This window comes from Artemia franciscana, chromosome 2 (assembly GCF_032884065.1).
Source record: "Artemia franciscana chromosome 2, ASM3288406v1, whole genome shotgun sequence".
NCBI lineage: Eukaryota > Metazoa > Arthropoda > Branchiopoda > Anostraca > Artemiidae > Artemia > Artemia franciscana.
The window spans coordinates 64,085,603-64,099,459 of record NC_088864.1 but is presented as its reverse complement, the minus strand read 5'-3'; the positions used below and the strand labels follow the sequence as shown (position 1 = coordinate 64,099,459).

Below are 13,857 nucleotides of genomic sequence, written 5' to 3'. Positions count from 1 at the left end.
TATCTTTAAATTTTTTTAGCCTAAAAGAATAAAGAAAATTTAATTGTCGACAAATTTTTAATAGAGCCTTAAAAAAAAAGTCAGTGAAATATATCACATGAGGAGGTTCAAATCCAGCAGCCCACTTCCTGGATAAAACCCTAGAGCCTTATCATTTCTATCAATGGCGCTGTATAGTCGATCATAAGAAAAGCAATAAGACAAATTTGAATTGCCCACTGCCTCTCACCCCCTTTGACAGCTAAGTTTAGACTGAAAGCTTCAAACCGATAACAAAGAAAAAAAACGAAGATTATTGTCAGTGAAAATCGTAAACATAGATCGTCGATGAGAAGTATGTATCAAATATTAAATACTCATCCACTGGATCTCCTCCCTTCTTACCATTCTGTTCTTTCCACAATGAAACAAATTCAACGTCTTTTACCTAGTTGTTTTTATTTGCATGATATATTTGTTCAGGATGATAATCATATTGTATCCGTGGCAGTTCTTCAGTTCGTCGGCCTTTAATAAAATCTGAAAGGTCCCGTTTTTCACCACGGCATAGTAATATATATAACTGGAATAAATTACGTAGTTTTGTAGGTTTGAGCAAATCCCTGGCCAACAACAAAATCAGATTAAAGTATCATCTGGTTAGTAAATATTAATTTAATTTGAATTTTGGGGTGTAGGTTCTTCATTTTGTTTTATATTATTTGGTTATTTTGAATTTATCGTGCATATTGTTTTTTGATATCATGATGAGAGCATTCCGGTATTTGTAGATATAACCCACTCACAAATTATCCTCATTGCGGGTCATTATTTTGATAGTTTCATGATTTTTTTTTTGTTTATCAACGAACTTAAAAGAAAAAAAATTCCACAACATACCTCATCCGAATTGACAGCTGCCTCTTCTAGTTCACTGTCACTCTCAGCCTCATCTCGGTCGGAATCGTCATTTAAGCTGAGGGCGGCTGCTTTCACTTCCTCACTCATTGGAAGTTTAATGGGAATAATTGTCGTAGAGCCTATTTTGAAAGATTTCATACTAGATGCTTCAGAAACTGAAAAGAAAACGAAAATTTAGCATTACCATTCTTTTTAAAATATTAATTCCTTGCAACTATTACACACACAGCAAAAATGTAAAACATAACTAAAGCACACATAAATTATTTCTTATATAATACAAAAGTATACTGAATAATTCGAATTATACCAAATAATTTCTGAAATAAATTCTTGGTATTCAATACAAATGATTAAGGACGTTTTCTATTATTTATAAGACACTTTATACACTTTCGTGTGGTAATTTGACTCGTATATAACGTTTGAAAAAAATATGCTTAATTTAAATAGAATACACAAAGAAAAAAACATACACAATTAAAAAAATGACCGAGGAAACGAGAGTAATATGAGCCATTGGACAAAAAAAAAAAAAAAAAAAAAAAAAAAAAAAAAAAAAAAAAAAAAAAAAAAAAAAAAATCAACAAAATCTTCGCCAACCCGTGTTTAGTCCTAAAAAAGGAAAAAAAAAACCTAAACTTTCAAAGTGAACTCTTAACAGAGCAAAAGAAACAATAGAACACTGGTTCTTCTGCTCTGTTAGATTTCACTTCCAAAATTTAGTTTTTCTTGACGACTGGTGGAGGTTCTTACTGAAATATCTGCTTTTGTCTTTTTCATTTCTTTTCGATCCTCTGGCTTATATTACCCTTGTTTCCTCGTTTTTTTTTTTAATTATATATATACACGGAAGAATAAAGATTTAATTTTCTTCCGCTCAGATATTGTGAAAATACTCCACAAAGGGACAAAGAAGAAGACATGTGGTGCAAAAAAAGCATTGTAAAGTCTACCCAGGGTTATTTTGTGAAACTGACCTTTAACTCGAGCAAGGAGCCCGTAGATATTCTAAGCTTATTTTTCAATACCGAGATAACGAGTGTTATAATATTAACATTTGATCCAAAAGGTAGACCTAAATAATTCAGAGAGGACGATGCAGGAATAGTTTCAGGGCAAACATTGATAGTAACGGAAGGTTTTTAAGACAAATGGTAGATGAACAGCTCAGTTTAGAGGACGCAACTTGAAGCCCAATCTATTTGGAACGTCTTTATTAAACAAAATGTAATTATAACTAACCTGTAACATTTTAAGTTTTTCAAAATACAATTTAAGGCTTAGGAGGGCAGCCGAGGAACCAATTGATCTTACCCCTTAACAGAAAAGGTATGTTAAATTTAAATGTTACTCAAAATTACTAACTGAGTAAAGTAAGAACAAATATAGAAGTACACAAGTAACCGGTAAAACTATTAGCCGAGACAGTAAATCAACAGTACACTACTATTCTTATCTAACACTACAACACATGAATCGCAATCTTTGCAAAACGAAAAAGAAGAAGCACAGATTACCTAGAAATGACTTGCTAGGCCTCTGAGAAGAAATTGTTCGCCCAGGTAGAGCGGTTTCCTGAATATACGTTAGAATATACGATACAAAAAGTTAGACAGAAAGGGCATGTTAAATTTAAATGTTACTCAAAATTACTAACTGAGTAAAGTAAGAACAAATATAGAAGTACACAAGTAACCGGTAAAACTATTAGCCGAGACAGTGAATCAACAGTACACCTTAACAATGAAAAATCAGTGCAGCGTAAGAAGTTAATAACAAAGCTAAATGTATTTCAGCTAGAATGACTAACTGCACAAGCAGTTACTCATGCTTGTAACAGAGTACGAGCACTATCAGCTCCCCTTGGTGTTTTGAAGCTGGAAGACTTTGGCCACATGGATCTGTCACAGTGATAATGTGCAGCTACAAGTCCCATCAAGAGAGCCACCAAGAGGCTCCACGTAAGCCTCGATCGTGGCCTTTAAGATTTTTTGTTGGGCTCCAGGGCTTGCCCCGCTGAAAAAGAAGAAAAAAGCTCCAGGGCTTTTTCTAAGAGGGCAGTGGCACACAGCTTAATGATTTTTACAAAACGCTCTTTCCCGTTGGAACACGTACCCAGACCAGATGAACCTGTTTTCCTTCCTAATTTTCACTGCATAGTATTCTTGACATCATCATTTTCTGATCTCTTTTTTGAGACCTTTAGCAGCAAGTTGGAGACCCGAGATGCTCCGTGAGTATCCGGGGTCAGAGGCCCTAAATACTTCAGCGTCACCGACTTTAATGGTTCGATTTTTGTTCAGTATAACAGTTCTAATATGACCATTGCTTCAAAAATCCAGATTTAGGTGCGGCGATAGATATTGACCGAAATTTTAAGATATAAAAAACTAGATTTACTCACTTGAATCTTTTCTCCAAGTGTGGCAGACACATGGTCCACGACTTGGAAATTTGGTATTGGCATTACTTCCAAATTTTGGTCCATAATTAAAAAGGAAAATTCTTATTCAAGCAATGAACAATCGTCCAGTAACGCTATGAGGATGAATTTCTTTTAATCCTGCTTGAAATTCCATAAACATTCTTGCTGACATAATTTTGATTAACCATAGATTTACTAATCCCTGTAACCAGTTACAAATTTCTACAAACAAATTTTATGTGAAAAGAATAAGCCTTAAAATGATTTTTTTTCTTTTCTTCGTTTTGTATCCCCTTGCCAAAAAGTGTACCTCACAAAAGTGCCTAAAACATACTAGACACAAACAAACTAACCATATATCATCTAATCTTATTCCATAAACAACCTAAATGCAGACTAATTGTAACGAAAATATACTAAAAATAGGAAAACTCTTTTATTAAGATATTTTGTTAAGAAATTTTACCACTTTATAATATATTTTCATTACAACTGTAAACGGAGAGGTAGTATTGTTTAAGAAATTATTAAATTACCATTTTTACCGATTATAACATTATAATCGGTTATAAGGTTTTAACACTTAAAATTTTTTATCACTTTTTACATATTTTCATTACAACTGTAAATGGATAGGCAATATTGTCTAAGAAATTATTAACCCAAATACAAGCTATACGAAACACAAAAATCAAAAAGTCCATGACGATTATAACATTACCAGTTTTACCGATTAAAACATTATAATCGATTATAAAGTTATAACATTTCACCATTTTTAATATATTTCCATTACAACTGTAAATGGATAGGTAATATTGTCTAAGAAATTATTAACCCAAATACAGGCTATAAGAAACACAGAAATCAAAAAGTCCATGACGATTGAGAAAACAAATCTTAAGATTTATAACTTTCTACTATATTAAAGTGAAAAATGAGCTCTTCTCGTTATTCGCCATAATTTTAATTCTTTTTCTTAAGTTTCATCATAACTCATGACAGTGTAAGGACATTACCTAAGGAAATTTGAATTATAATATGAATTTGAACATTTATCCAACAGACTGATGAATGAAAGACAGGCAGACAGAATGAATTGAAGACAGTGTAGTTAAAATCAGGCTATGCAGCCCGGTAAAAAACAGGTTATATCGCTCGCCCCTAACTCTTAAGAAATAATAAGGAAGGCAAAATTAACAACCAATTTTAATAATCCGAATCTCATTTAGTTGAGATTTATGACTCTCTAAGCTTAATCAGAGTCAACGCGGGTAAACAGGAAGGGTATGTGAAAGCTACCAAACACAAGGTAAACACAAGGGTATGTGAAAGCTCAGGAAGGCTGGCCCCCAGCTTCTCATTGGGCCCCTAGCCCCATCAGCACCATCAGTAGGCACTGTAAAGTCCAGTGCCGCATCCTTTAATTTTTTTTACAATTGAGTCCTCAAAAAAAAAAAAACTTAGAAACGAAATCTAATTTTTATTCCCTTGAAAAATTACTCAAATATAACATTTCATATGGAACCCAACGGCTTGATAAGACAAATTATCCCCAAAGAGTAGAATATTTAAAGTTGTAGGGATGTTATCAACGCAAATTTGAATTAAAATTCAAATATTTATCTGACCGACAAACAAATGAAGGAAACGCAGGGATAAACAAGGTTACTAACAAGACTATATCGCTCTTTTAATTTGTTAAGGAACATCAAAGGCACAGCAATGGGCCAATTTGACAGGAAGTACAACCATTGTAAACCTTCTAAAGCCTTCTGAATTCCGGCGAGAATTATAGCTATTTTGCCTTAATATTTCTGGTTTTGATAGTTGAGTGGACCTCAAGTTGAGTGGTTTTGATAGTTGAGTGGAGCCAAGATGTTGGTTTTGTTTTGGGCGATACTGGTCAAGTGGTTTTAGTTTCTTTTTATTTTGTCTTTTTTGAAGTGGAATCCCATATCGATCAGAATGCAGGGTAATGGAATTTTTTCTATTCTTTTCTTTTTTTCCTTTTCTTTTTTCATGTTCCTCTCCTTTTTCGTATTGTTTTTATTTGTATATGTACTGGGGTTGTAGCCCGAACAAGCTTTGCTTCGGGCCATTTGATTGTTTTGTTTATTTATATTAACAAACTCATCTTTTTGTGCACTGGCATCATGAATACGAAGTCAATACGAAATTGTTTAAAAGGCTGAAGAGACAAACAATTTTCAAGGCTAAAGGTTGTGGCATTTATTGCATATGGGTATTTTATAACAGCAATAGAACAACCTATTTTTATATTATAGCTCTATTTAAGCGTTTAATTTATGTTGATGAATAAAATTTAAGAATTTGGATAAATTAGCTAAAATATTATCAATAACATATTTTATGAAATAGTATAAGCATAGAGGCTTAAACTCTCTGTTCATTTGAAATGCCGCGAGATTGATTACACAAACGACCCTTTTTCTTTTATCTTCTATTGTCTGCAAAATTCAAAAAATTTGCAAAAACAGAAGGCATTTGGTGCTAAATAACCAACCTCGAAAGGTTTCATCTTTAGATGGCTCACAGATTACAACAACAAGTATAGAACCATCTTACCTGGGGTTTTCCTCGTTCTTTTTGGAGTTGAAGGAAGTTCTATTGGAGTATTGTCCTTAGCCAATACGGGACCTTGCAAATACGGGAAACAAATAATTGCTAAAAACCAATGAGACCTAAAAAAAAAATACCTGAAAAGTCTTTTTTTTCATCATCGACGAAAGCAATTAATTTTTCCTTATATATTAAACGATTGAGTCATTTTGGAACTTCTTATGAAGACAAGAGCTGAGAGCTCATATGGCACTTGTTACGAGGCAAGAAGAGCTAAGAGCCAAGAGATCATATGGTATGAGCTCTAGCAAAATTCTATGAATCAATAGATTGATTTAAAAGGAAAATAAGAAGCTTAATGCTGGTCAGGATTTAAAATAAGAGCTCTGAGTCACGATGTCCTTCTAAATATCAAAATTATTAAGATCGGATTACCCACTCGTATGTTATAAATAACTAATTTTTTCTAATTTTTCCTCTCCCTTCAGCCCCCCCCCCCAGATGGTCGAATCTGGGAAAACGACTTTATCAAGTCAAATTGTGCAGCTCCCTGACACGCCTACCAATTTTCATCGTCCTAACACGTCCAGAAGCACCAAACTCGCCAAATCACTGAACCCCTCCCCCCAACTCCCCCAAAGAGAGCGAATCCAGTATGGTTCCGTCAATCACGTATCAAGGACATTTGCTTATTCTATCCACCAAGCTTCATCCCGATTCCTCAATTCCAAGTGTTTTCTAAGATTTCCCCCTCCAACTCCCCCCAATGTCGAAAGATCAGGTCGGGATTTGAAATGAGAACTCTGAGACATGAATTCCTTCTAAATATCAAATTTCTTTAAAATCCGATCACCTATTCGTAAAGTAAAAATACCTCAATTTTCACGTTTTCCAAGAATTCCGGTTTCCCCTCCAACTCCCCCCAATGTCACAGGATCAGGTCGGAATTTAAAATTAGAGCTTTAAAGCGCAAGACCCTTCTAAACATCAAATTTTCAAAATTACCCCCCCCCCCCCAACTCCACGAAAGAGAGCAGATCCGGTCCGATTATGTCTTCACGTGTCTTACGACAGGTTTTTATTCTTCTCATCCAGTTTCATCCTGATCTCACCGCTTTAAGTATTTTCTAAGATTTCCGGTCCCCTTCAACAGCCCCCCCCACAATGACGCTGGATCCGGTTGAGATTTAAAATAAGAGATCTGAGTCACGAGGTCCTTCTAAATATGAATTTTCATGAAGATCCGATCACTCCTTCGTAAGTTAAAAATCCGTCATTTTTTCTAATTTTTCAGAATTAGCCCCCCCCCCCCCGATAGAGCGGATCCGTTCCAATTATGTAAATCACGTATCTACGACTTCTGATTGTTTTTCCCACCAAGTTTCATCCCGATCCCTCCAGTCTAAGCGTTTTCCATGATTTTAGGTTCCCCCACCCCAAACTCCCCCAATGTCACCAGATTCGGTCGGGACTTAAAATAAGAGCTTTGAGATACAGTATCCTTCTAAATATCAAATTTCATTGAGATCCGATCACCCGTTGGTAAGTACAAAATACATAATTTTTTCTAATTTTAAGAATTAACCCCTCCCCCAACTACCCCAAAGAGAGCGGATCCATTCCGGTTATGTAAATCATGTATCTAGGACTTGTGCTTATTTTTCCCACCAAGTTTCATCCCGATCCCTCCACTCTAAGTGTTTTCCAAGTTTTAAGTTTCCCCCTCCCAACTCCCCCCCCCCAATGTCACCAGATCTGTTCGTGATTTAAAATAAGAGCTCTGAGACACGATATCCTTCTAAATATCAAATTTCATTGAGATCCGATTGCTCGTTCGTAAGTTAAAAATACCTCATTTTTTCTAATTTTTCAGAATTAACCCCACCCCCCTCCCCACTACCCAAAAGAGACCGGATGCGTTTCATCAAGAGACCACCAAGTTTCATCCCGATCCCTACACTTTAAGTATTTTCCAAGATTTTAGGTTTCCCCCTCCCAACTCCCCCCCCCCCAATGTCACCAGATCTGTTCGAGATTTAAAATAACAGCTCTGAGACACGATATCCTTCCAAACATCAAATTTCATTAAGATCTGATCAACCGTTCGTAAGTTAAAAATACTTCAATTTGTCTATTTTTTCCGAATTAACGGGCCCCCCACTCCCCTCCCCCCCCCCCAGATGGTCAAATCGGGAAAACGACTATTTCTAATTTAATCTGGTCCGGTCCTTGACATGCCTGCCAAATTTCATCGTCCTAGCTTACCTGGAATGGCTAAAGTAGCAAAACCGGGACCGACAACCGACAGAATTTGCGATTGCTATATGTCACTTGGCTAATACCAAGTGCCATAAAAAAAACTATACCTTAAGAAACACAGTTCTTGAAAAAAAACATTTAGACTTCCTAGACTAGAAAAGGTGGAACTTTTAAATCATTGAAATCAGTTTATAAAGCTCTCTATAATTTTTGTTATTTATATTATTAATAATTGACGACTATAGATTTCTTTTGGTTGTCTAGGATTTTCGCATTATAATAACAAACTTGCTTTTAAATTTCCATTTACTTTATCACTGATTTCATTTGAAATAATTGAGAACCCATCTATTTTAGGTTATTTCCTTTGTTTCTAGGTAGGCTTTAAGCTAAAACCAAATCCCAATTTAGAACATAGCATTATTGACGTTAAACCATTATTATAAACTGGCTTAGAGTTATACCATTCTTTAAAAGTTCCAAAGTTGTAATATTAAATTCGATTTCCCAATCCATAATCAGGATGTTACCCAGAGGGGAAAAAATATGGAAAAAAGCGGATTGGCCATATTACAGCCAAATTTGCACGATCTTCGGTAATATTTCACGGAGGGAATAAGCCAGATAATACCTCCCTTTGGTGCAGTCTTATCTGCATTGAATTGTAATATATTACTCGCTCTTTACGCCTTCCAAAAAATTCTAATTTACCTTAGATCCTTCCTTACGACTTCCTCTCACCCGATTCAGGAAAGACCCGCTTTCCGTTTACTCCCACATAGTTGACCGACAAGGACAATCTTTAGAAAATCGGCATTCGCAGAATGTATCCTAGCCATCTCAACCTTTCTCTCACTAAAGCCCCAGAAAGCGGGACAGAACCACATTTGTTCGTGCGGCTTACTGTTGGAAATACGGTCAGTCAGACGGGTTACCAAATGAAACCGTATAAAATTCCTCAGGATAAAATCAAACAAATGCTCCTCCATATTTAGGAGGGCTCAGGTTTCAAAACCGTGATTGAACACTTTTACTGCTGTAGCTTCCGATATTCTAGTCTTGGTCCACACGCCTATCTTCCTAGATAAGACCGTAGACCTATTTTATGACAAAAAAAAAATCTAGCAATAAAACCAACTTACTTTTCGCAGATAGGAACTAATAGATAATCTTTCTCAAATATGTCCACATTTTTAGTCCACGATTTGACACGACAATGCCTTTTTTCTTCAGGTGTTAAATTAGGATCATCTTCAAAAGCTGGCCTTCTCTTTGATGTCGGCTTATGTGTAAGCCTCTTATAAAAGTACGTGCTAAATATGTGTATTTTTTCTCTTTCATTAGCACTAAGCTTTGTCATTTGAAGATATTTCAAATAAAAATCAATCATTGAATCGTTTAAAAATTGTTCGTCTTCAAGACACATAAAATCTTCACCAGTAATTGAAATACCTCCCTTTTCTGGTGCTGGGGGATATGTAAATAAGGTTTTGCTGAGGTCGAGCGGCACAAATCTATATTCTTCCTCAGAGGGAGGCGGTTCTTGGTTATTCTTTTCAATTGCCTCTTCATTATTCTTGTCAAGCTAGAATACAGAACAATAATCAATCTAACTAACTTTTTACAATATAATTTATCAATCACCAAATCACTTAACAATTGCTCACCTTCAGGTTGCAAAAAAACACCCACCCTAACGGATGGCTCTCACTTTTCTACTTTTTCCCAATAAAAAAAAAAGAAAAAAAGAAAAAAAAGAGAAAGAAATCAGAGAGAGAGAGAGAGAGAGAGAGAGAGAGATCGGTATATTTAAAAACTATCGTAGCATAGAGCTAAATTCAGTTTTTTCGCAAAAATCATACATTTAAACAAAAATCACACACTACAACTCAGCATTAAAAACTGATGTGAAAAAAGGCACAAATGAGTTTGCGTATCGATTGGTTCGTACTTTAGTGGGTAAAAGTTTATTTCGTAATCGAGTTCGGCTATTGGGAGGGGCTGGTTCGGGTAGTAAAGATCGGTGGCTCTTATTGGCTAGGATGAATTTTCCAAATTGGTGAATAAGGTGTTCCAGCCGGACTTTAAGTGGAGATAAATTTAATTTAGCGAGGGCTTGATCGTAGGGTATGCCACGGTCTCGGAGTATAATCCTTGTTGCTCTTTTCTGGACGCACTCTATGTCGCGTAATAGGTACGCTGTGCGGATAGCAGATGGACCCCACACCGGGCACGCGTACTCGAGCAACGGGCGAACATAACACGTGTAGGCATGGAGAAGGCTTTTAGTATCGCACCCAAAACGCCTCAATCAGACGCTTAACCTTTTCAACTGTAACTGAAGTGCCTCACTTTCTACCTCTTTCTAGTTAAAAAAAAACAAAAAAAACTCATGCCCTAAATAGGATACAGCACCTTCAAGGTTCAGCTTGGATAAGACATCCGAATCAACAACAAAAAAAAACAAAACAAATAAAGACCGACACTTGCTTTCCTGGAAATCTTAGAAGAACCACTTAACTTCTCCTGTTTTGTGCTTGAGACAAATATATTCGATCTTAATGATTAAATTTATATCACCAGTGATATAAATGGTGATATAAATTAAATTTATATCACCAGAAAGCGTGAATTTTTTTTTTATTAAACACATTAATTTTTTTCAGTTCAGGAAAAGGCAAAGAATGTTCTAGCATACCTGCAAAGAAAACGCTAAAAATCAGCTAAAAAATATCATTTCACCAATTTGGCGGCGTTGGAAGATTGCTGTGGTATTACCTACTTTGATTGACCATATTCCTGACAAAAAGGCGTACAAGTCCATCGTCTTTTTAATCACATTTTATAGTGAAAATACAGATTTTCAATAGCTCTCGTTGATGACTAGTCACCAGTGAGAAATCGCTAATGGGTCCTTGTCTTTGCGACGATCAGACGACAACGAGGCTCAAAAAATGAGCTACTAAATCCTCTTGACCTGTTTTCTCAAATCTCCCCTAGTCTTTGTATTGAATATTTTAGTCTTTTTTCATTTTATTTACTTTTTCGTTATTTGGTATTGGAATATTTTAAACTCATTCTTTTTTTCCATTTCTGTGCCTTGTAATTATTCTTGTCAAGCACGAACATAAAAAAATTACCAATGATTGTAATTAAGTTGTTCAAACTAAAATTAATCTATCATGTTCACCATTTGTTCATAAACAAAAAATATTTACGTTCAACTGAAGGCCCTATTATTCTTATTAAGCTTGTCAAGAATAACATTTGACAAAAAAAACAAACGAGAAAGTAAAATTAAAAACTAACCAAGAAAACAAGGGTGATTTTCATCCAGAAGAAGAAAACAAAGGGAAAAGGCAGAGAGGGAAAGGGGGTGAGAGAGAGGGGGGGGGAGAGAGAGAGAGACTTCAGAAACCAATAGATACCTTTGCATAAGATGCTAGTATAGCCTGGGTGTCAACTCCATCAACCAATACACCAGAATAATATTTTACGAGTAGCTGGATACAATCTTCCGTATTTGTCTTTATATGATCTACTATAATCAAGATTCTTTTCAATGCACCAGCTGAAAATATAATAATATGATGAATCAAAAAAAAGTTGTTCACCTTAGAGACTGCATACATGTTCAGAGAAAGAATATGGCCAAACCGAACCGAATTTTGGCCGAATTCGGCCATACCGAATGGTTGTTTGGAATTGTATTCAATTTTGAATTGTATTCAATAGTAGCAATTGAAACATATTAAATTAAATATTTGTTTACAGTGCGTCACAGCTGCAACTAGTTCTTTTCTAGATTGAAAATTCTTGATTTTTTATCTATCAAAATAAATTAAAAATCTTTAGGGTAATTTGTTAAAAGGTGCTATTGAGCTGCAAGATTTTTAACTCCAATTTCAAACATTATTTCAAACATGATTTTCGGTATAAGAGGAAAAACAAAAGTGTATAGCAAGATAATCTTAGATTACTAGACTTTGACCACTTCTTCCGATTTTAAAATTACTCGCCTAAAATTTGCAGTCCAAACGTCGTTCAATAGAGCATAATTATTGCGCTCATTTAACTAACTAGAACTAATTGCAACTAATTACAATAAGCTAAATTAAATTCGGGCTTAACAGTTTTTCAAAAGTTTTAAACTGATTGGCTATCTTTCGCCGCTAGCATTTCAGCCCTTTAAGATCATAGCTTTCGGTCAAAACGGTCTAAGCGACTAGTCCAGTGCTCATTTTTTTCGAAGTTTTCTATTGTTTTTGTTTTTCTTTCATTCATTTATTTATAGAGGATTATATTAAAACTATCAGTAAGGAAAATGTTAGATAGTTTTTGTTTCATTAAAATCGAGGGTTTTATTAAGATCCCAAGAAGTTACCCCATCGCGCAGTTTGCACTTTTTCCTTTATCCCAATGCCACTTCCTTTGTGCGAAGAACCGATTAAACGTATTCCAGAATCAAACACACCATACACCATCTTTTTAACGCAGTAATTTTGAAACATATATAATGTGATTAACATCCATGGTCCTTCCAATTTCATTATTTTATTAATGCATAAGAAATTTATGACATACTTGCGTTTTTTGCCTATTTTGCTTAAGTAATTTCGTGCATATGACTTTTGTGCTGCCTCGGAACTTAATCAAATCAGGCTTAAAAGCTAGAGGGGAAGCACAGATTTCCCTCACAATTTTTGCACATTACTTAAATCGATTAATCCAATTTTTGTGGGGGTTGAGGGTGAAAAACTGAGACCTCTTTCTGAAAATGCCAACTCCATAAAATATATCTTTGCATAACCACCTGGATGGATTGCTTCCAAATCCAATTACAAAATTAGCACTTAATAAGCTATATTTCGAAAAGGCTATTCCTTAATAAGGGTATCACTTAATGGGCTAATTTTTAAATTGCAAAGCCTTTCAAAAGAAACGATCAATAATGGCTTTGATTTAATAGTATTTGTATTCATAATGATGAATATAAATAAGCAGAACTAATTGGTTGAATCTGACAATGCTTTTCGTCTGTAAAATACAGAGATTAACAATCTTTAGACTGCCGAAGCTAACTATTTCTTCTTTTTGGTTAACAAAACATTGACCTTTAATCTGGATACCTATTGGATAATGAAATCTAGCAAAATCCCTTTCAGAAAAAAATTAAAGTGCACTGCTGGATTTTGTCTCTCCCTGAAGCTCAAAAGTAGATCACATGAAATGATCACACTCTACTAGCACCAAGCCGTCTAAGCCCAATAAAGCTACCCATGCTCCTTCTCCCCCCGATTTTTCCTCTTTATACCCTCCCAAGAAGTTACGACTTCCTTTAAGACATCCTCTGACCTCATTTGAGGATGAGATGCTTTTAGCTGGGCCCGAGATAGTTGGCCGACCAGGACGATATTTGACAATCTGTCGTCCTTCATCCACAGAAGGTGTCGTAGCCATCTCAAGCTTTCCTTCGTTATAGTTTTAGAAAGCAAGATTGAACCACATTTTTCTTACAACTTACTGTTTGAAATACAGTCAGTGAGACGGGTAGCCTATCTAAAACAACCCGGAGGGAATTTTCTGGAAAACATCTAGCAAACTACCCTAAAAAAGCTTGTTTTCTGAGCAGGAATAGCTTTGTTTTGCTTCTTGTTTATACTCATTAATAGACAGGAAAAAATAAT

General features: G+C 35.2%; 1 protein-coding gene across 1 annotated transcript in view; it reads right to left on the bottom strand.

Annotated features, from left to right (window-relative positions):
• Nucleotides 1-13,857, bottom strand: part of LOC136043935 (uncharacterized) — a 71,678-nt gene that overhangs the window by 30,152 nt on the left and 27,669 nt on the right. Inside the window, exons 9-12 of the mRNA XM_065728997.1 lie at nucleotides 11,599-11,741; nucleotides 9,313-9,755; nucleotides 5,918-6,033; nucleotides 880-1,055 (exon numbers count right to left, since the gene is read on the bottom strand). Coding sequence (XP_065585069.1) covers nucleotides 880-1,055; nucleotides 5,918-6,033; nucleotides 9,313-9,755; nucleotides 11,599-11,741 — 878 coding nt within the window. The remainder of the gene's footprint in view (nucleotides 1-879; nucleotides 1,056-5,917; nucleotides 6,034-9,312; nucleotides 9,756-11,598; nucleotides 11,742-13,857) is intronic.